This window comes from Moschus berezovskii, chromosome 1 (assembly GCF_049115385.1).
Source record: "Moschus berezovskii isolate FMDL1 chromosome 1, NW_MosBer_1.0, whole genome shotgun sequence".
NCBI classification, from domain to species: Eukaryota; Metazoa; Chordata; class Mammalia; order Artiodactyla; family Moschidae; genus Moschus; species Moschus berezovskii.
The window spans coordinates 106,084,131-106,106,241 of NC_142460.1; the positions used below are offsets into that span (position 1 = coordinate 106,084,131).

Consider the following 22,111-nt stretch of genomic DNA (forward strand, 5'->3'; position numbering starts at 1 on the left):
TTTCCTCCCTAGATTGTTGGACTGCACACCAACATTGACTTCCTCCTTAGCCTGTCTGGCCACCCAGAATTCGAAGCTGGTAATGTGCACACTGATTTCATCCCTCAACACCGCAAAGAACTGTTGCCTGACCGGAAGGCCACAGCCAAGGAGTTTTTATGTCAGGCAGCTCTGGGCCTCATCCTTAAGGAGAAAGCTGTGTCTGATGTCTTCAAAATTCAAACACAAGGTATGAAATATTTTTCTGTTTCTTCTGCTTTGCAAAATTTTATGAATAATCATTGAACATGCTTTTTTTTTTTTTGGCCATGCTGCATGGCTAATGGGATCTCAATTCTCCAGCCAGGGATTGAACCCAGGCCACAGCAGTGAAAGTCCAGAACCCTAACCACTAGTCAACCAGAAGCTCCCAGTTTTCTTTCTTTTGTTGCCACTCCTGCCTCCCTTTTCTTCCTTCAGTGACTGACACCATCCTCTGCTAAAGTGTTTTTTAGTATCAAGTAGAGCTCTTCACATAATATGGATGCACCCAACAGCATGCTCTAACCCATTCAGTGTAACTTAACCCATCACCTAAACAACGTAGAGGTGGACTTATTTTCAAGAAAACAGCAGTTCTCCCCACATCTCATGCTGATATCCCTCATAGCTTCTTTTTTTTTTTTCTAATTCTCTTCTTATCTCCTTCCAACTTCTTTTATTCACCACTCCCTGCTTTTTTGTACCCTCCATACCTGCAGCAGCTTTCTTGGTCTGAGAGACAAGACAGCGCTGGAGATGCTCAGATTCCCTTAAGTTACCCATAATTTATTGTTGAGTTAGTTCTTCTGCTCTCTCTTTTCAAAAAATATTTATTTATTTATTTGGCTGAGTTAGGTTTTAGTTGTGGCACATGGGATCTTTCGTTGTGGTGCGTAGACTCTCTAGTTGTGGCACACAGCCTCCAGAGCGTGTGGGTTCAGTAGTTGCCACAATTGGGCCTAGTTGCTCTGCGGCGTGTGGGATCTTTGTTCACTGACTAGGGATCAAACTTGAGTATCTTCCATTGCAAGGCAGATCTTGAACCACTGGACCACCAGGGAAGTCCCCTTCCTCTCTTTTTCTATTCTGAGATCAAATTTCTGACTAGCTAGATACCTAGGTATTTCATCATATCATAGAATCTGAGCGTATCATAGAATCTGGGACTGTGACAGAGGTTCATCCTGGCTGCCATATATGTGCATCCCTGCGTCAGCATTCCCACTGAGTTGTTGCCCAGCATCTTCCTAATCTCTCAGGAAGCTGGGAATTCATGATGAAAATTCATTAGTTAATTACAGTTTCAGTCAGTTCTCCATTAAGGAGTTCTTCCCACTTGGTTGAGCAAAATCTGAGCTCTCCCACATTTGCTCCATAATATTTCCTCAGCTACCTCTGATCTTTGAAGCAAACAGAAAAAAAAAACAAAACCTGAATCCATTTATCCCTTCATTATTATTAGGATTATTATATTATTATAGGATCCTATTATTGGGATCTTTAATTTCTAGATTCATTCAAGAAAGTGATATTGAGGGCTTCCCTGGTGGCTGAGTGGTAAAGAACCTGCCTGCCAATTCAGGAGACGCAGGTTCAGTCCTTGGTCCAAGAAGATCCCACATGCTGTGAAACAACAAAGCCTGTGCACCACAGCTATTGAGCCTGTGCTCTAGAGTCTGGGAGCCGCAGCTACTGAGCCCATGTGTTGCAACCACTGAAGCCCCTGCACCCTAGAGCCCTGTGCTCCACAAGAGAAGCCCCTGCAATGAGAAGCCCACCCACCGCAACTGCAGAGTAGCCCCTGCTCTCCACAACGAGAAAAGCCCACACAGCAATAAAGACCCAGCACAGCCATAAATAAATTAATAAGTAAAATTTTAAGTTATATTGAAAGCTTAAACTATATAGCTATATTTGGAGACTTGTGCTCTGTCCTCATTTTGTCCTTTTACATTAAATAAATTCGTCTACCTATACCCCATCTGGTATTCCTAAGCCTGGACTTAGCTTTTTTAGAATGGAGTGTCCTCTTACTCTCACTTTCATTTTTAAATTAAAATTTATAAGCAGCCCAGAGAGGAGTTTCAGAATAAATTGCTTCAATTTAGCTACTCCGTAGCTCCTGGAGATTGTCTAACAGAGGGTGAACACACAAGTCTCTAGGGGAAGACCAGTGACAGAGAAGAGTGGAAGAGGCCAGGTGAAAGAAGAGAAGACTAGTGAGCAGTGAGGATTCGGGTGACCTGGAATGCATTTGCCCTGTCAAAATTGTGACCACTGTGCAGTTTATGCTGCCAGAGGTGGAAAGCTGAGGTTGTAAATATTCTGATTTTTCGAGAGAAACTGGGATATTTTTCATGTAAAATTTCCTGAGATGTGAATAAAAGTGTTTACATTTAAAGCATTGCATAGAATAAAGAAAACATATTTGAGCTGTTGGTATAGGACCTCTGTTTTACATTTTCTTTTGTTAGTAGGCTTGATGTTCATAAATTTGTTGTTGAATTTTAAATTTTTTCTAGATCAATACTCTCCTTTTGCATCCAGCAGTGGAAGAAGACTGAATATCTGTTACTCTAGAAACATGACTCTTAGGGATGGTAAAAACAGTAAGTAATGTTTTATTAAAAAAGAAATGTGCTTCATAGAAATACATCACATTTACTGGAAAAAAAAATTCAACCTGGCCATGATCAATTATATTTTTTAGAATCCCTAGCCTAAACATTAGAAGGAAGCATGCCAAAATAATAGAATTGATTGACTCTGGGTGGTAGAGTTAATGATATTTATTTTTATTTTTCACACTTGTCCTATATTTGTTAAATATTTAAAAAACAGGTCATAAAAACATACACAGGAAAATGAAATGAAATATACAAAACATTAGTGAGATTACCATTGGATGCTGGGTTTTGAGGCACTTCTTTCTCTCCTCTTCTTTGTACTTTCATGGCTCTGCCATTTTTCTTCTGCGTGTGTGTGACTTTTTTTTTTTAATTTTTTAAAATTTTCATTAGAAAACTGAAATTTACAATGTGTTTATATCACTCACTGAGTACATGGCATTTAAAAACAACATCATTACAGAAAGATAACAAAAATACAAAGTCTTAAAACCTACGGGATATGGAAAACATTATCCACTGAGGCCTTAAATGTAGTAGACTTTACATAAAAAGGAAAAGCAGTGAGTATACAAGTATACAGCCAGTTTAAAAAGTTAGCAAAATAAACAGAATAATCATAAAGAAAAAGCAACTAATACCTACTAGGTATTAATGCAATAAAAATAAAGGTAAAATTGAGAGGCTCAACAGAGTCAAAGCTGCCTTAAAAAGCTTCTCTAAAAAGGGAAACATCAGGTAACAATAATCAACAAGAAAAATCTTGCAAATAAACAGTACTCAAAATGGGAAATACTCATAGAAGCATTAAGAATATAAATAATAGAAACAACTTTATGTCTATACATTCAAAGATTAGTTGTCTCATATACAGGGTTATCGTTACCATCTTTCTAAATTCCATATATATGCAGTAGTGTACTGTATTGGTGTTTTTTTTTTTCTGGCTTATTTCGCTCTGTATAATAGGCTCCAGTTTCATCCACCTCATTAGAACTGATTCAAATGCATTCTTTTTCATGGCTGAGTAATACTCCATTGTGTATATGTACCACAGCTTTCTTATCCATTCATCTGCTGACGGACATCTAGGTTGCTTCCATGTCCTGGCTATTATAAACAGTGCTGTGATGAACATTGGAGTACATGTGTCTCTTTGAATTCTGGTTTCCTCGGTGTGTATGCCCAGCAGTGGGATTGCTGGGTCGTATGGCAGTTCTGTTTCCAGTTTTTTAAGGAATCTCCACACTGTTCTCCATAGTGGCTGTACTAGTTTGCGTTCCACCAACAGTGTAAGAGGGTTCCCTTTTCTCCACACCCTCTCCAGCATTTATTGCTTGTAGACTTTTGGATAGCAGCCATTCTGGCTGGCGAAAAATGGTACCTCATTGTGGTTTTGATTTTCATTTCTCTGATAATGAGTGATGTTGAGCATCTTTTCATGTGTTTGTTAGCCATCTGTATGTCTTCTTTGGAGAAATGTCTGTTTAGTTCTCTGGCCCATTTTTTGATTGGGTCATTTATTTTTCTGGAATTGAGCTGCAGGAGTTGCTTGTATATTTTTGAGATTAATTCTTTGTCAGTTGCTTCATTTGCTATTAGTGTGTGTATGACTTTTAAAGAAGAAAATAACCAAAACTTCTCCAGGGAAGGAGGATTGCCTACCCCACCACTCACCAGGAAGCATTAACGAGGGGGAGTCACTGTTAGACCTACTTATTGCTGATGAAACTGAGACAGGGGAGGTGCAGTTACTCAAGGCTATTAAGGAGCAGAACCAAGACTGACACCGAGTCTTTCTGGCCTTGACCCCTGTTCTGTTTCCACCACTTTTCCAGTAGAAAATTGACTTTTGATTGCCAGCTAATTGATGGGCCCAGTATGGGGCCTAATTTATTGTAACTGAAGTCTGGAAGAGATGACACTTAAGCCAGAAGATGGTTTGTAAACTTATGGCTGGAACAGTGTTCCAGAGGAACCAGAATCCTATGACAACAACTGGATATATCTCTTTTGTTGCAGGACAGTTCACCTGGGAAGTCAGAGGGGTGCAGAGCCAGAGCTGGGAGGGCTGGATAACCTTGAATGTGAGGTTCATTGAACTATGGGAACTCCATTGTCAGAATGTGCCTACCAAGTAGAACAGAGATCATCACAGCACCCTCTTCCCTGGACAGAGTAGGATTTTCTTTACCTCAACTCTGGGTAGATACCAGTCACTCATTAATAAGTAGCTCTTTAGGCGTTTTTTCATTCTGAACCTAGATGGTCATTGCCCTATTTGCACTGAGTACATGGAAAGAATGTTTGCAAAGATCCCTTATAAAGTAGCCTTCTGTGAGTGTTTAACCTATCCATTTTACGTTGTTGTAGTTATTCATTTCATCCTAAAAAACAGCACAATCTGGGAGTATCTTATTCTAGACTCCTCTGTGCTGAATACAGGTATCAGCAGCAAAGTTTCAGTGGCCTCTTCAACCTGAATTAAACAGAAAAATCACGTGTGATTATAATTCATAGGAGCCAATGGTATTACTTGCTGTGAATCTTTACTAAGGGTATTTTGCATTATGTTGCATTTCAATTTTAAAATAAATGTAAAATTGCAAAATCAATATGAGTGATGTTCACTACATCCTTTTTGTAGTATTTTTCAAGGATAATCCAGGTCTGAATATAACAGCTTTCAGAAATGTTATGTTGAGTCTCTCATATATGCTAATCAGTAGTGACCATGGTTGAATAAGAGAGTGCTCCAAACAGGAAGTCTAAGGGCCCAAAAGCATTTGTGAATCTAAAGAGGAACCAACCCCTAATGATCTCAGTAAGAACAACCCAGCATTTTAAATATTTAAACTTGAAAAATAATCTTCCTTTGTTATTATGGCCATGTTTCACAGAACCCTGCGCTACCCTCAGTAACAGTAGCTAAGATTTATTGAGTATTTGATATATATCAGGCCCTTTGTTAAGCACTTTCCATGGATTATTTCTTTTGCATTTTCAGAATAGGCCAGTGAGGTCAATGTTATTATTAGTGTTAACTTTATAAATTGGGAACCAAAGCTTAGAGAGATTAATAGTTTTCTGGAAGTCATACTAAAGTTAATTGGTGGAGCCAGACTTTGAACCCACTCTCTAGGGTACATGTGCTTACCTAACACTGAAGTGAAGTGAAGTGAAGTCGCTCAGTCGTGTCCGAGTCTTTGTGATCCCGTAGACTGTAGCCCGCCAGGCTCCTCCATCCATGGGATTCTCCAGGCAAGAATACTGGAGTGGGTTGCCATTTCCTTCTCCTGGGGATCTTCCCGACCCAGGGATCAAACCCAGGTCTCCCGCATTGCAGGCAGACGCTTTAACCTCTGAGCCACCAGGGAAGCCCTACCTAACGCTGCACCATGCTAAATTTATATACTTTATATAAATATATAAGAGGATATTAAACACATATCAAATTTACAAGAGGATATTTAAGGTTCTCTTGTGGGGGTTAGAGGAGAGAGGAACAAATTCAGTCACTTTATAATGTATAAAATAGTTTTCCTGGCAATGTCTTTACTATGATTCTTTTGGCGTTCCAGTCAGTTAAACACTTTTCATATCTTATAAATTAAAAGAAAACTGATCTGGTGTAATTGGATATATTTTCTAAAGTTTAAAGATATTGATAAGATATAGGGAGGAAAGTTTCATTCATTCATACACTCAATACAAAGTTTTTGAAAACACAAAATATTCTGAGTAATGTAAAGAAGTAAAAAAAGATGGTAAGACATTTACCACTTGGCAAAGGAGAAGTTATATATGTTGACAATATGGATGGTATAGTGCTTAATAATGCAGGCCCAGGAGTCAGATTCTATGGGTTGAATTCTGCTCCCCTCTTGTCTGTGACCCTTGGAAAGTCACATTCTCTAAGCATCTAGTGTCCTCAGCTAAAAGTGGAGATACTCATGGCAGTTGCTCCCTTGGGTTGTTGTGTATATTAAATGAGACAACACATATAAAGCATTTTAGCTTGTTGAACGACCTAGAGCAAGCAGTCAACAGTAGCTATCATCATCAAAATCATTATTATTAAATTATCTCCTCGTTACTATGCAAAGAGCAAAGTAGATATGTATATCACATGTTAATTTTAAAAAACTGGTTGCTGAACAATGTGCATAGCAATATCTTATTTTTATAAAAGAAAAATATAAGTTTATGCATTCAAAAAGGTCTAAAAGGATTCACACATTAAAGTGTTTAATAGTACATCTGGGCAATAAAGGGGACTTTCACTTTTTATATACCTCAGTATTTAACTTTTGTGAATATTTTTTACAATTTTTAAAAACAACTGATAAAGAGAAAAATCACTTTCATGTCATGTAAAATTGGATGAGGGGAGAATCATAATGGCACTTCATATGCAGAAGTCTAAATGTTCACAGGAGAGAGGATTTGTTCCACGTAAACAGACTTCCACGGACAGTGAGTATGATGTGAATGACGGATGGAGTCTCAGGTGGTGTGGCTGGGGACCAGCCAAGTGGGAAGGAGGCACATTAGCGAAGAGGCACAGTAGTGGAGAAGGCCAGAGTCACATGTGGAGAATAGGAATTGGCCGATTTTTCCATTTGTTTGTAACACAGGGATATATAGAAGAAAGGTGGGCAACAAGACTGGGAGTTTGGTGCCTTCCATACCAGGCCAAGTACTTTGTGTGTTAGGGGGCCATGCTGGGCTGCATCAGCTGGAATGGTTGAGACAGGAAGCAGGAAATTTAGGGAGGCCCTTTTAAGTCAGCCAGGCCAGAAGCCATGGGCCTGAATCAGAGTAGAGTGATGGGAATGGACAGGAAGAAATGTAGAGGACAGGTATTCAGGGGGAGGAACTTGGCAGCTTTGTGGTGACTGTTGGAGGTGAAAAGCAAAGGAGGAAGATAAGGCAAGAATGACAGGTTATAAACCTGGATGATGAGAAAAATGGTGTCAGGCATGGAGTTCACAGTCAGGAGGGAAGGCAGGCAGAAGGGGAGATGACTTGTTGGCCCCATTAGGTTTATTTTAAGATGCCAGTGGAGGATCCTGCTGGGAATGACTAACCAGAGTTCTGGAGTAGGAAGGTCAAGGCTGGAAACAGAGTTGAGCTGGGAGCCTCAGGATGCTGGTTAATGTGTCAGGTGTAGGTGAAGTGACTTTGGTCTGCATGCTCTATCCCACAAAATTTCCGTCTCCTAGGGTAGTCTTTAACCTATTCTCTAGTCACATGATAAGTATATTTTGTGTTATATTTGTATAGTCTGTTACAGTTTATAAAGTGCTTTCGCATTCATTTAATCATTTACATTTTCATACCCAGTTAATAGGTCAGAATGGATCAGAAAAGCAGGATTTTATTTTATTTTTTAATTTATTTTAATTGGAGGCTAATTACTTTACAGTATTGTAGTGGTTTTTACCATACGTTGACATGAATCAACTATGGGTTTACATGTGTTCCCCATCCTGAACCCCCCTCCCCCCTCCCTCCCCATCCCATCCCTCTGGGTCATCCCAGTGCACCAGCCCTGAGCACCCTTTATCATGCCTGGACTGGCGATCTGTTTCACATATGATAATATACTTGTTTCAATGCTATTCTCTCAGATCATCCCCCGCTCGCCTTCTCCCATAGAGTCCAAAAGACTGTTCTATACATCTGTGTCTCTTTTGCTGTCTCACATACAGGGTTATCGTTACCATCTTTCTAAATTCCATATATATGCAGTAGTGTACTGTATTGGTGCTTTTCTTTCTGACTTACTTCACTCTGTATAATAGGCTCCAGTTTCATCCACCTCATTAGAACTGATTCAAATGCATTCTTTTTCATGGCTGAGTAATACTCCATTGTGTATATGTACCACAGCTTTCTTATCCATTCATCTGCTGACGGACATCTAGGTTGCTTCCATGTCCTGGCTATTATAAACAGTGCTGTGATGAACATTGGAGTACATGTGTCTCTTTGAATTCTGGTTTCCTCAGTGTGTATGCCCAGCGGTGGGATTGCTGGGTCATATGGCAGTTCTATTTCCAGTTTTTTAAGGAATCTCCACACTGTTCTCCATGATGGCTGTACTAGTTTGCATTCCCACCAACAGTGTAAGAGGGTTCCCTTTTCTCCACACCCTTTCCAGCATTTATTGTTTGTAGACTTTTGGATAGTAGCCATTCTGACTGGCGTGAAATGGTACCTCATTGTGGTTTTGATTTGCATTTCTCTGATAAATAGTGATGTTGAGCATCTTTTCATGTGTATGTTAGCCATCTATGTGTTTTCTTTGGAGAAATGTCTGTTTAGTTCTTTGACCCATTTTTTGATTGGGTCGTTTATTTTTCTAGAATTGAACTGCAGGAGTTGCTTGTAAATTTTTGAGATTAATTCTTTGTCAGTTGCTTCATTTGTTATTATTTTCTCCCATTCTGAAGGCTGTCTTTTCACTTTGCTTATAGTTTCCTTCGTTGTGCAAAAGCTTTTAAGTTTAATTAGGTCTCATTTGTTTATTTTTGCTTTTATTTCCATTACTCTGGGAGGTGGTCATAGAGGATCCTGCTGTGATTTATGTCAGAGAGTGTTTTGCCTATGTTTTCCTCTAGGAGTTTTCTAGTTTCTGGTCTTAAATTTAGATCTTTGATCCATTTTGAGTTTATTTTTGTGTATGGTGTTAGAAAGTATTCTAGTTTCATTATTTTATAAGTGGTTGACCAGTTTTCCTAGCACCACTTGTTACAGAGATTGTCTTTCTCCATTGTATATTCTTGCTTCCTTTGTAAGATAAGGTGTCCATTGGTGCGTGGATTTATCTCTGGGCTTTCTATTTTGTTCCATTGATCTATATTTCTGTCTTTGTGCCAGTACCATACTGTCGTGATGACTGTAGCTTTGTAGTATAGCCTGAAGTCAGGCAGGTTGATTCCTCCAGTTCCATTCTTCTTTCTCAAGATTGCTTTGGCTGTTCGAGGTTTTTTGTATTTCCATACAAATTGTGAAATTATTTGTTCTAATTCTGTGAAAAATACCGTTGGTAGTTTGATAGGGATTGCATTGAATCTATAGATTGCTTTGGGTAGTTTTCACTATATTGATTCTTCCAATCCATGAACATGGTATATTTCTCCATCTATTAGTGTCCTCTCTGATTTCTTTAACCAGTGTTTTATAGTTTTCTATATATAGGTCTTTTGTTTCTTTAGGTAGATATATTCCTAAGTATTTTATTCTTTTCGTTGCAGTGGTGAATGGAATTGTTTCCTTAATTTCTCTTTCTGTTTTCTCAGTGTTAGTGTATAGGAATGCAAAGGATTTCTGTGTGTTAATTTTATATCCTGCAACTTTACTATAATCATTGATTAGCTCTAGTAATTTTCTGGTGGAGTCTTTAGGGTTTTCTATGTAGAGGAACATGTTATCTGCAAACAGTGAGAGTTTTACTTCTTTTCCAATCTGGATTCCTTTTGTTTCTTTTTCTCCTCTGATTGCTGTGACCAAAACTTCCAAAACTGTGTTGAATAGTAGTGGTGAGAGGGCACCCTTGCCTTGCTCCTGACTTTAGGGGAAATGCTTTCAGTTTTTCACCATTGAGGATAATGTTTGCTGTGGGTTTGTCATATATAGCTTTTAAGAAAAGCAGGATTTTAAATGTCCTAGGATCACAGAGATGATCATACCACGTATAACAGATTTGGGCCTTAAGCCAGAACTTCTCTTTCCCAATTAATTACATTTTCTACTATGACACTACAGCCTTTCTTGTTGAGGGGGAAATATCTGAAATATCCTATAACTGTAAAAGAATTAAAACTTCAGTTTTAAACAAGAAAAGTTTGAAAGTCACCTTTATTGAAACCTGATTTTTTATTTTTTTAAACTTTATTGTCAGGGAGTTAAAAGATGTTGATATCCCTAAAAACTAGTTTTTCCTTAGGTTGAAAGTAAAGTTTTCAGAACCTCAGTTACTGAATAAATGAATGTCTTCTAACTTTTCTTCAATTTCTCCACTTTTTCCATAAAGATGTAGCCATAACTGTAACATATAACCGTGATGGATCATATAACATGCAGGTAAGCCTCCTTGGTTTTGCTCTACAGCTCAGAGCTGAATCTGATTTCTCTCATACTGAGTAGAGTATGTTTTCACTCTCTGCTTTCTTTGAAGCCATTGATTATCATGACTATAGTTAGGAGAATGTCATGAGCTTTTATTTCAGACCAATTTAGAAAAATTACCCCCTATACAGTTTCTGATTATTTACTCAGTTTGGCTGTAGTTTCCTTAAGAATAAAAACTTGGTTAAAAAAGTGATGATAATAATATTTGAATAAGACACCTAAAAAGCCCCTAAATTATATGAATGTATTTATATCTAAAGCAGCAGTTGTCAAATGTTTGGTCTCAAGACCTCTGTACACTCTTAAAAGTTATTGAGATTCCCCAAAGAGTTTTAGTTTGTGTTAGTTATATCTATTAATATTTACCATTTAGAAAATTACACTGAGAAAAAAATTTGTTATTGTTTTAATGTATGTTTTTAAAATGTACGTAATATGTAATTTGTCATTTTAACCCTTTTTAAGCATACAATTTAATGGCATTAAATACATTCACATTGTTGTGCAACCATTACCACCATCCATCTGCAGAGCTGTTCTCCTCCTGCAGAACTAAAATTCTGTCCCAATTAAACAGTAAAAGAGTCCACTCCCCCTTCTCCACCCTCCCCTCCTGGGCTCTGGCAATCATCATTCTACTTTGTCTTTGCAAACTGAACTGCTCTAGCTACCTCATATAAGTGGAATCATTCAGCATTTACTCCTTTTGTAACTAGCTAATTTCACTTAGCATAATGTCTTGGAGGCCCTTCCATTGTTGTAGTATCCATCCAAATTCCCTTCCTTTTTAAGGCTGAATAATATTCCATTGTATGTATGTACCACACTTTATTTATCCAATCTAAATACATAGATGAGGAGTGGACACTTGGGTTGCCTCCAGCTTTTGCCTATTATAAATAATGCTTCTGTGAACATCTGTATACAAATATCTCTTTGAGACCCTGTTTTCAATTCTTTTAGGCATGTACCCAAAGAAGTAGAATTCCTGTAATTCTGTTTTTAGTTTTGGGGGGAACTACCAGACCCTTCCATAGTGTCCATACCATTTTACATTCCCATCAGCAGTGAACAAAATATCCAATTTCTCCACATCCTTCCTTGCCAACACTTATATTCTAGCTACTTTGTTTTGTTGTTGTTTTTATTAAAAACAGAAAAACCCTAAGGTATGGAAGTAGTATCTTACTATGGTTTTGATTTGTATTTCCATAATAACTAATGATGTTAAGCATCTTTTCATATGCTAATTGCCTATTTGTTTATCTTCTTAGAGAAATATCTATTCAAGTTATTTGCCTTTCTAAAAAAATCTGGCTGGGTTTTTGTTGTTGAGTTGCAGGATAAACTGAGAAAAGATCATCACCAAGCACACATTCCATTAGCCATCAGAGTAGTATCATTATCATGTGTCCTACAATCTCTAGAAAATTCCACTACATACTTGTATGAGAATGAGGGTAGAAAAAAGACAATATTATGTTATTAAATTGTTTGACTTTGTGGAACTCCTTAAGGGGATTGGGGGACCCCAAGAGTCATACTTTGAGGCTCTTTAGTCAAAATTTTTGTGATAGACCTCAATTTTTAAAAATCCATTACATTGGGAAAATAAAATGCCAAAAGGATTAAAAAACAATGTGAGAAGTTAACCAAATTCCTATAGTAAGTATAAAATTCAGAGAATAGAATAAATCATTTTTCCAGTGAGCTAAGAGATTTCAAATCCAGCAAAATGAATTTATCAGTGATGTTCTTTAGATTCCCCAACACTTTGAGACACATTAAGTTCCTTTCTCTGTGATTCAGACAAATGATGGGAAATCTACTTAAGTATATGAGTTGCAATTCATATTGGTACCTCTGGTTTAGGGACCCCTTCTTATCCCTTGGTAAATGGTAAAGTAAATTGCAGATTTGTTCTGATCTCCTCATGGAACTACCTTCACAAATTTAGAATGTGCTTCTATATGTCTTTAAACAAAACTGTTCCCAATCTAACCTTTATATCCGAGAATTCCACAGACAGTCAAATGGCTGTCTTAGTAGGTTACAAAGCAGAGTGAAATGTCATATTTAACTTAGGCTAGATGAGAACCATGTATAAATACTTCAGTGTGACCTATTTCACTTTAACCTATATAATATATTTGAAAAGAATAGCCACAGGACTCTGACTTTAACAGGGGAATTAAAAAATAAAGAAGATTTAAATGAATTTTATGTGTATAAGGGAAATTTTTTCTTGTGTACATAAATGAGAAAACATCCTTTGGAACAGCATGATCTCATGTCCTTTTGTCAGCTACCTGGAAAAGATTAAGTGTGAAATCTGTTCTTTGGTACTGCTCTGTCTCTCAGAGTAAGAAAACTGTGCTCAATCTCCAGCTAACTTGTCTTCTTAAATCATAACTGAAAACTCATAAATTCAATCTCCATGTTGGTGAGATAAAAGAAATTAATCTAATTATGAGATTCTGGCTTTATTCATCACTAACTTTTGCACAGTAAAACTCAATTTGACTTTGGATACTCAGAAATGAGTTCAGTTCAGTTCAGTCGCTCAGTCATGTCAGACTCTTTGCAACCCCATGAGTCACAGCACGCCAGGCCTCCCTGTCCATCACCAACTCCCGGAGTTCACTCAAACTCATGTCCATCGAGTCGGTGATGCCATCCAGCCATCTCATTCTCTGTCGTCCCCTTCTCCTCCCGCCCCCAATCCTTCCCAGCATCAGAGTCTTTTCCAGTGAATCAACTCGTCGCATGAGGTGGCCAAAGTATTGGAGTTTCAGCTTCAGCATCAGTCCTTCCAATGAACATCCAGGATTGATCTCCTTTAGAATGGACTGGTTGGATCTCCTTGCAGTCCAAGGGACTCTCAAGAGTCTTCTCCAGCACCACAGTTCAAAAGCATCAATTATTAACATATAATATACTCAACTGAATTTTAATAATTTTTCTTACTTTGATTTGTATTTCTATTTGACTTTCTTATTACTATTCTTAAAGGAACCTTTATCTGTAGCATTATGGTGCTACTGTAGAGATGTTACATAACTATTTTTTTTCTTTTAATTATCTTACTGCTGTTTCTTTGTAGACTATTTTATTTATGAATCTTAGGAAATTTCCTGCATGATTTAAAAAAATGTTTTTACCTATTTCCTTTTGAAACTATTAACAGTAAAGAGTTGATTTTGATTTTAATTCTGTAAGGTTGTTCATTTACTTTAAGGATCTTAATTTTCTGTTTTTTCAGATTGAAGATAAAACTTTCCATGTCCTTGGTGATCTTTGCAGTGAGGGAGACTGCACTTATCTGAAATCTTCTGTTAATGGGGTTGCTAGTAAAACTAAGCTAATTATTCTGGAAAACACTATCTACCTATTTTCCATGGTAATGTATTTGTTTTATAATAACACTATTGGAGTTTGGGAGAAAATTGCTTGACCAGAAGTATTCCACTGAGAAATTAGAAAGTTCCTGTTTTGGAACTTCCCTGGCAGTCCAGTGGTTAAGACTCTGTGCTTCCAATGCAGGGGGCATGGTTTTAATCTCTAGTCAGAGATCCTACATGCCACACAGGGGTCAGGGGTATGAGGGTGAACAACACATCCTGTTTCCTTCTCTCACTGCTGTGACTTTTTGTCTATCTCCCTTTCAGTCTGAATCTTTGTCATATTTCTACCTTCTCTATTTCTCCATTCACCCTCTTTGTTCTCACAGATTCTCACTGACAGACACATATCCAGTTTTTCCTTTAATTCTCCAATACCCTAAACACTTCCCCCAACCACTGTCCCGCTGGCACTGAGAATCGTGGAGACTTGGGAGGAGGTGACCATTGTGGGAGGAGTCTGTGGACCAGATATTCCTTACAGGGGAGGTGGATGTGGGTTAGTGGTGGTCTCTTGGCAGTTGAAGGATGGTTGAGGTAGGCTTGGCATAGATATGATTAGGAACTTGTTAGTAAACCTTCGCATTCTGTGTGGGCGAAGAAAGGGAGTGGATTATCAAATTTCCTGTGACCTCTTCAGAGCCTTCTCACACTTGAGAACCATCTTCCAGACCAGGGTATTTTGTGATGAGATGCCTTCAGTATTCCAGTAATTAAACTGTATATTTGTAGTCAAGGATGATATCATTTTGCCAGGCATTGCTTTCCATAGTCTATGTACTATAACAGTATGATGGCAGAGGCAGTGGAGTGGATTAGTGTAGAGCATGAGTTCAGCTTCGTGACATTGTACAGGAGGCAGTGATCAAGAACATCCCCAAGAAAAAGAAATGCAAAAAGGCAAAATGGTTGTCTGAGGAGGCCTTACAAATAGCTGTGAAAAGAAGAGAAGTGAAAAGCAAAAAAGAAAAGGAAAGATATACCCGTTTGAATGCAGAGTTCCAAAGAATAGCAAGGAGAGATAAGAAATCCATCCTCAGCGATCAATGCAAAGAAATAGAGGAAAACAACAGAATGGGAAAGACTAGATATCTCGTCAAGAAAATTAGAGATACAAAGGGAACATTTCATGCAAAGATGGGCACAATAAAGAACAGAAATGGTATGGACCTCACAGAAGCAGAAGATTTTAAGAAGAGGTGGCAAGAATACACAGAACTATTCAAAAAAGATCTTCACGACCCAGATAATCACAAGGGTGTGATCACTCACCTAGAGCCAGACATCCTAGAATGCAAAGTCAAGTGGGCCTTAGGAAGCATCACTACAAACAAAACTAGTGGAGGTGATGGAATTCCAGTTGAGCTATTTCAAGTCCTAAAAGATGATGCTGTGAAAGTGCTGCACTCAATATGCCAGCAAATTTGGAAAACTCAGCAGTGACCACAGGACTGGAAAAGGTCAGTTTTCATTCCAATTCCAAAGAAAGGCAATGCCAAAGAATGTTCAAACTACCACATGATTGCACTCATCTCACACGCTAGCAAAGTGATGCTCAAAATTCTCCAAGCCACGCTTCAACAGTGTGTGATCTGTGAACTTCCAGATGTTCAAGGTGGATTTAGAAAAGGCAGAGGAACAGAGATCAAATTGCCAACATCCGTTGGATCATTGAAAAAGCAAGAGAGTTCCAAAAAAAAATCTGCTTTCTTGACTACGCCAAAGCCTTTGACTCTGTGGATCACAACAAACTGTGGAAATTCTTAAAGAGATGGGAATACCAGACCACCTGACCTGTCTCCTGAGAAATCTATATGCAGGTCAGGAAGCAATAGTTAGAATTGGACATGGAGCAACAGACTGGTATTGTCACCTGCTTATTTAACTTACATGCAGAGTACATCATGAGAAATGCTGGTCTGGATGAAGCCCAAGCTGGAATAAAGATTGCCGGGAGAAATATCAGTAACGTCAGATATGCAGATGACACCACCCTTATGGCAGAAAGCGAAGAAGAACTAAAAAGCCTCCTGATGAAAGTGAAAGAGGAGAGTGAAAAAGTTGGCTTAAAACTCAACATTCAGAAAACTAAGATCATGGCATCTGGTCCTAGCACTTCAAGGCAAATAGATGGGGGACAATGGAAGCAGTGTCAGACTTTATTTTTTGGGGCTCCAAAATCACTGCAGATGGTGACTGCAGCCATGAAATTAAAAGATGCTTGCTCATTGGAAGAAAAGTTATGACCTACCTAGACAGCATATTAAAAAGCAGAGACATTACTTTGCCAACAAAGGTTGGTCTAGTCAAAGCTATGGTTTTTCCAATGGTCATTTGTGAATGTGAGAGTTGGACTATAAAAAAGCTGAGCGCCAAAGAATTGATGCTTTTGAACTGTGGTGTTGGAGAAGACTCTTGAGAGTCCCTTGGACTGCAAGGAAATCAGTCCAGAATATTCATTGGAAGGACTGATGCTGAAGCTGCAGTAGTTTGGCCACCTGATGCGAAGAACTGACTCATTTGAAAAGACCCTGATGCTGGGAAAGATTGAAGGTGGGAGGAGAAGGTGACAACAGAGGATGAGATGGTTGGATGGCATCACTGACTCAGTGGACACCAGTTTGAGTAAACTCCAGGAGTATGATGGACAGGGAGGCCTGGCATGCTGCAGTCCATGGGGTTGCAAAGAGTCGGACACGACTGAGCAACTGAACTGAACTGAACTGATGAGTTCTGAAGTGTGAAGCTGTTTGGTTTCAAATCCTGGCCATACCAGCATCTGCTTGACCTTAAGCAAGTGAAACTCTCTAGGTTTCAGTTCTCCCATTTATAAACAAGAATAAGTAAAAATATCTACCCCATAACATTATGGAGACCATCAAGGACATTTTATATATAATTATTAAGAAGAGTTCCCAGCTTAGACTAAGGACCTGAGAGTGGAGATGCTACTAAAACTGGCTTGCAGACAGTGGCTGTCTTTTACCAACAGTTATGTACTTAATTATTTTAATCCCCTCTGTGGTATGTATGCCATTACTTCTTTATAGTGGAAATCAAGACTGAAAGGGGTTTAGTAATTTGCTCAAGAGCTCAGTTGGTAAAAAATCCACCTGCATTGCAGGAGATCCTGGTTCGATTCCTGTGTCAGGAAGATCTGCTGGAGAAGGGATAGGCTACCTGCTCCAGTATTCTTGGGCTTCCCTTGTGGCTCAGCTGGTAAAGAATCCGCCTACAATGTGGGAAACCTGGGTTTGATCCCTGGCTTGGGAAGATCCCAAAGGGAAAGGGTACCCACTCCAGTATGTTGGCCTGGAGAATTCCATGGAGGGTCCCAAAGAGTTGGACATGACTGAACGACTTTCACTTTTACAAAGCTAGTTAGAACCCTGGTATTAAATATGACTAATATTTAACAAATAACTTGAAAATAATCATCACCTCAGGCCTATTCATAAAACTACAGTGGTAAGATTTAATTTCATTTCTAATTTATGTTATAAATATATATCCTATATATATCCTGTAAATATCATTTCTATTTATAGGATGGAAGTATTCAGATTGGCATTCCAGTTCCCCGATACTTGTCTTCAGCAAGCTCAGGAGAAACCCAAGGGGGTGCTGTAGCTCCTATGACTGGAACTATTGAAAAGGTATTGACGTGAATGTATGTAGAATGATGTCCAGTAAGTTCCAATAAATGTCTTTGTTGAACTTTGTTGTATATATCCTTCTCCCCCTCTCTAAATCTTGTTCATTGGAAAGCATCCATTTCAAGAAAACAAGAAGATCTATCAAAGATTCAAGTTCTATATTACAGTCTTCAGTGAATCATAAATTTACCTAATTTATGATAAGGACTTTTCTTTTAAGTGGGAATTTCCATCAAAGTACAAATAACCCAGGTTGTCTTTAGTTGACTAAAATGGAACATTCACCAAGCATTATCCCAAATTTGAAAGGTATTGGTGAAGAACAGTGTGTTTGGTGTTGAATGCAGTATATATTCAGATATGAGATCCATACTGATAATGACTTCCAGTGGTGGTAGATCAGTAGTCTCCTTTTATATACTTGCATACAACAGAGTCCCTTCAACTGCATTTAAGTCATAAAAATCCTTGGTACCAACAAATAGAAGAAGAAAACCACTACTTAAATAGTGTGAATGATTTCACCCGCCACTCCTGTCTGGAAACGTTGGCCCCAGAAGGGCAGTGGACTGGGGAACTTGCACTAGCCTTTCACTCATTCAGTCTCAGTTCCCAACAGGCCTCTCGTAATGTGGGCATCCCTACACGGGGTTTACGGTTAAAGAGGCACTTTCACCCCTATAACTGGCCTAAACCCAGATTGTGGATTTCATTGAATGCTACTAAACTATCACTCAACATTGACCATGGGGCTTTGAGATGTGTTTCTCACTTTTCACAATTTTGTCTGAACACATTGACTTCAGAACCTAATTCTACTGTGTGATGTTTCTAAAAAATACTTAAAACCATGTTAACCAAGAAGATAGTAAAACCATATGGTATACATGATTTCATTTATACTTGTAAAAAGGAAAATAGAGATTTTTTTTTTCTGGGTTGCCAACCAGTTCAATTCTTTTAACAATCTAAAAACTAGAAAGCCAGGCAAGACCCTGCACTCTGCCTGTTGTGAAGACATTTAAGTGTAGTGCGGGCGTACCGTAGGGATACTGCAGTAGCTCTGCTTGTGAGGTTCCTTAACACAGTACAGTACAGCAAGTCACATGAATTCTTGGTTTCCCGGTGCATATAAAAGTTATGATTACACTGTAGTCTGTCAAGTGTGCAATAGCATCATGTCTAGAAAAAAAACAATGTACATACCGTAATTAAAAAATACTTAGATATATGTGTAACTGAATCACTTTGCTATACACCTGAAACTAACACAGCATTGAAAATCAACTATATGCCAATATAAAACAAAAATTTTTTTAAATCTTTATTGCTGAGACATGCTAACCATCATCACTGATCTCAGTGAGTTATAATCTTTTTACTGGTGGAAGAATACTGAAATATTGCAAGAATTACCAAACTGTGACACTGAGGCACAAAGTGAGCAAATGCTGTTGGGAAAATGACACCCCTAGACTTGCTTGATGAAGTTGCCACAAACCTTCAATCTCTTAAAAAAAGGGAAAAAAAAAAAAGGCATTATGTGCAAAGCACAATAAAGCGACATGGGCCTATAGTCCTTCCCTGTTGGTGATGTCTTGTCTGTATGTTCATGAGAAAACAAAAAGATCTTGAAATATGTAGAATGTATTCATCTGATTCAAGGAAAACTAGATGGGGGGGTGGTGAAGGTGGGGCGCTAAGGAGTGACCCCACCACTGACAGTGCAGTGCCTGCAGTGCCCGGCTGACCTGTGGGTCCCTGATTTGTGCCAGTACGTTTGTCTTTGGCAGACAAGACAAGCACATAGTCACATACGTCTCCTCTGTACATTTATATGCCAACTCTGTGCACCACAAATCAGGTGTATAGTTTACCCAGTTGTCAGACCACATGTAGACCATCACAAAGGACCTCTGTTTTTAAATACTAACCTGTCACTCTGAATCTCTAGGTGTTTGTGAAAGCTGGAGACAGAGTAAAACCTGGAGACTCGCTGATGGTTATGATTGCCATGAAAATGGAAGTAAGTGAAATCATGGGTTCACTTGCCAAGTAAACTTTGGGAGCTATCAGTCCCAATTTTTCTTTTGTCTTATTTTGTAAGTTAAGACCATTTTAAATATCAGGGGGGAAAAAGTCCTTCCCGAGTCAGTTGAATTGAGGTTTCCTATAGGGGAGCCCAAGGGTCAGTGGTTTTTAAAAGCTTCCCGGCTGAGAGTCTGCTGTGAAGCTTGAGCTGAGAATTACTAGCTAATCCAGAGCTTCCCAATTATTGACCTTGAATGGTTTACAGGTGTATCAAGGTAATGACTCCTCTCAACCCCCAAGTGCACCATAAACATGTTTTTATTTTCCCAGTGTGCTGTGATGTGAGAAAAGTCAGGAAAACATCAAAACAGCTGACTTCATTTTTCACTCTTCCTGTGTCTTGACTTGGTGTGTGCTCAACCCTCGTTAGTATCACAGCCATTGTCTGTCACACCTTGTGTCTCTACAGCATACCATAAAGGCACCAAAAGATGGCACGATCAAGAAGGTATTCTACAAAGAAGGTTCTCAGGCCAACAGACACGCTCCTTTAGTCGAGTTTGAGGAGGAAGACTCTGACAAAAGGGAAGCAGATTAAACTCCATCAAATAAACAACCAGTTATGCAACATGTTCAGTACACTATCCACACCAAAAAGAGAAAGTGCCTTCCTGCTTTTCTTGGGATCTGACAACTAGCACTTTTTCTAAATGATTGTATGATTCTGCTTAAAACCCTTTCATGTTTAAAAATCATGTACTTGGGTCACAAATACAATAAATTCTCTCAAAATATTTCATACTAATAAAATTAAAGTATACTTTTTATATTGGGAGACAGTATGGTTTGTTTCTGCTGCGAATATTATACCATGTATTGTTTTTTGGCAGGTGGGCAGCAGCTTGATCAAAAGAGAACTGAGAGAGAAAAGGTCATTAACTAAATGAGTTATCTCCCAGTCACAGTCAGGACAAAAACGAACATTAACGTATTTCAGAGACGGATGCTATAGCACTAAATTCAACCTAAGAGGTTTTTGCCGAAGAATAACTTCTTAGGTATTTTAAAGGCTTAGATGTTATTTGTTTCTTGTTTTTGTGATTGGAAGGTTTCTATCCAGACCACCTTTGCCTTTATTGTACTTGCTAAGCTTGTACAAATTTATATACACTTAAGCTTTTGTGTATATGTATTTTATGCATGTATATATAATATTTAAATTGTACGCTAGAACATAATTTTTCAAGCCTCTGCATTTTCAGGTATCTCAGTTCAGTTCAGTCGCTCAGTTGGGCCCGACTCTTTGCGACCCCATGAATCACAGCACGCCAGGCCTCCCTGTCCATCACCAACTCCCGGAGTTCACTCAAACTCATGTCTATCAAGTCGGTGATGCCATCCAGCCATCTCATTCTCTGTCGTCCCCTTCTCTGCCCGCAAACCTTCCCAGCATCAAAGTCTTTTCCAGTGAGTCAACTCTTCGCATGAGGTGGCCAAAGTATTGGAGCTTCAGCTTCAGCATCAGTCCTTCCAATGAACACTCAGGACTGATCTCCTTTAGAATGGACTGGTTGGATCTCCTTGCAGTCCAAGGGATTCTCAAGAGTCTTCTCCAACACCACAGTTCAAAAGCATCAATTCTTCGGCGATCAACTTTCTTCACAGTCCAACTCTCACATACATATATGACCACTGGAAAAACCATAGCCTTGACTAGACGGACCTTTGTTGGCAAAGTAATGTCTCTGCTTTTTAATATGCTATCTACGTTGGTCATAACTTTCCTTCCAAGGAGTGTCTTTTAATTTCATGGCTGCCATCAGCATCCGCAGTGATTTTGAAGCCCCAAAAAATAAAGTCTGACACTGTTTCCCCATCTATTTCCCATGAAGTGATGGAGCCAGATGCTATGATCTTTGTTTTCTGAATGTTGAGCTTCAAGCCAACTTTTTCACTCTCCTCTTTCACTTTCATCAAGAGGCTTTGTAGTTCCTCTTTACTTTCTGCCATAAGGGTGGTGTCATCTGCATATCTGAGGTTATTGATATTTCTCCCGGGAATCTTGATTCCAGCTTGTGCTTCTTCCAGCCCAGCGTTCCTCATGATGTACTCTGCATAGAAGTTAAAGAAACACGGTGACAATATACAACCTTGACGTACTCCTTTCCTATTTGGAACCAGTCTGTTGTTCCATGTCCAATTCTAACTGTTGCTTCCTGACCTGCATACAGGTTTC

At 38.7% G+C, this 22,111-nt stretch overlaps 1 protein-coding gene across 2 annotated transcripts in view; it reads left to right on the forward strand.

The window, feature by feature from the left end:
- The window catches only part of MCCC1 (methylcrotonyl-CoA carboxylase subunit 1), a 60,777-nt gene extending 40,073 nt beyond the window's left edge, over positions 1 to 20,704 (forward strand). For both annotated transcript variants that reach the window (XM_055409754.2, XM_055409762.2), the window contains 7 exons: positions 13 to 229; positions 2,544 to 2,630; positions 10,690 to 10,739; positions 14,050 to 14,187; positions 17,737 to 17,844; positions 19,799 to 19,870; positions 20,345 to 20,704. In XM_055409754.2, the coding sequence (XP_055265729.2) occupies positions 13 to 229; positions 2,544 to 2,630; positions 10,690 to 10,739; positions 14,050 to 14,187; positions 17,737 to 17,844; positions 19,799 to 19,870; positions 20,345 to 20,473 (801 nt within the window). In that variant the 3' untranslated portion in view covers positions 20,474 to 20,704. The remainder of the gene's footprint in view (positions 1 to 12; positions 230 to 2,543; positions 2,631 to 10,689; positions 10,740 to 14,049; positions 14,188 to 17,736; positions 17,845 to 19,798; positions 19,871 to 20,344) is intronic.
- Positions 20,705 to 22,111: the final 1,407 nt, after the last annotated feature.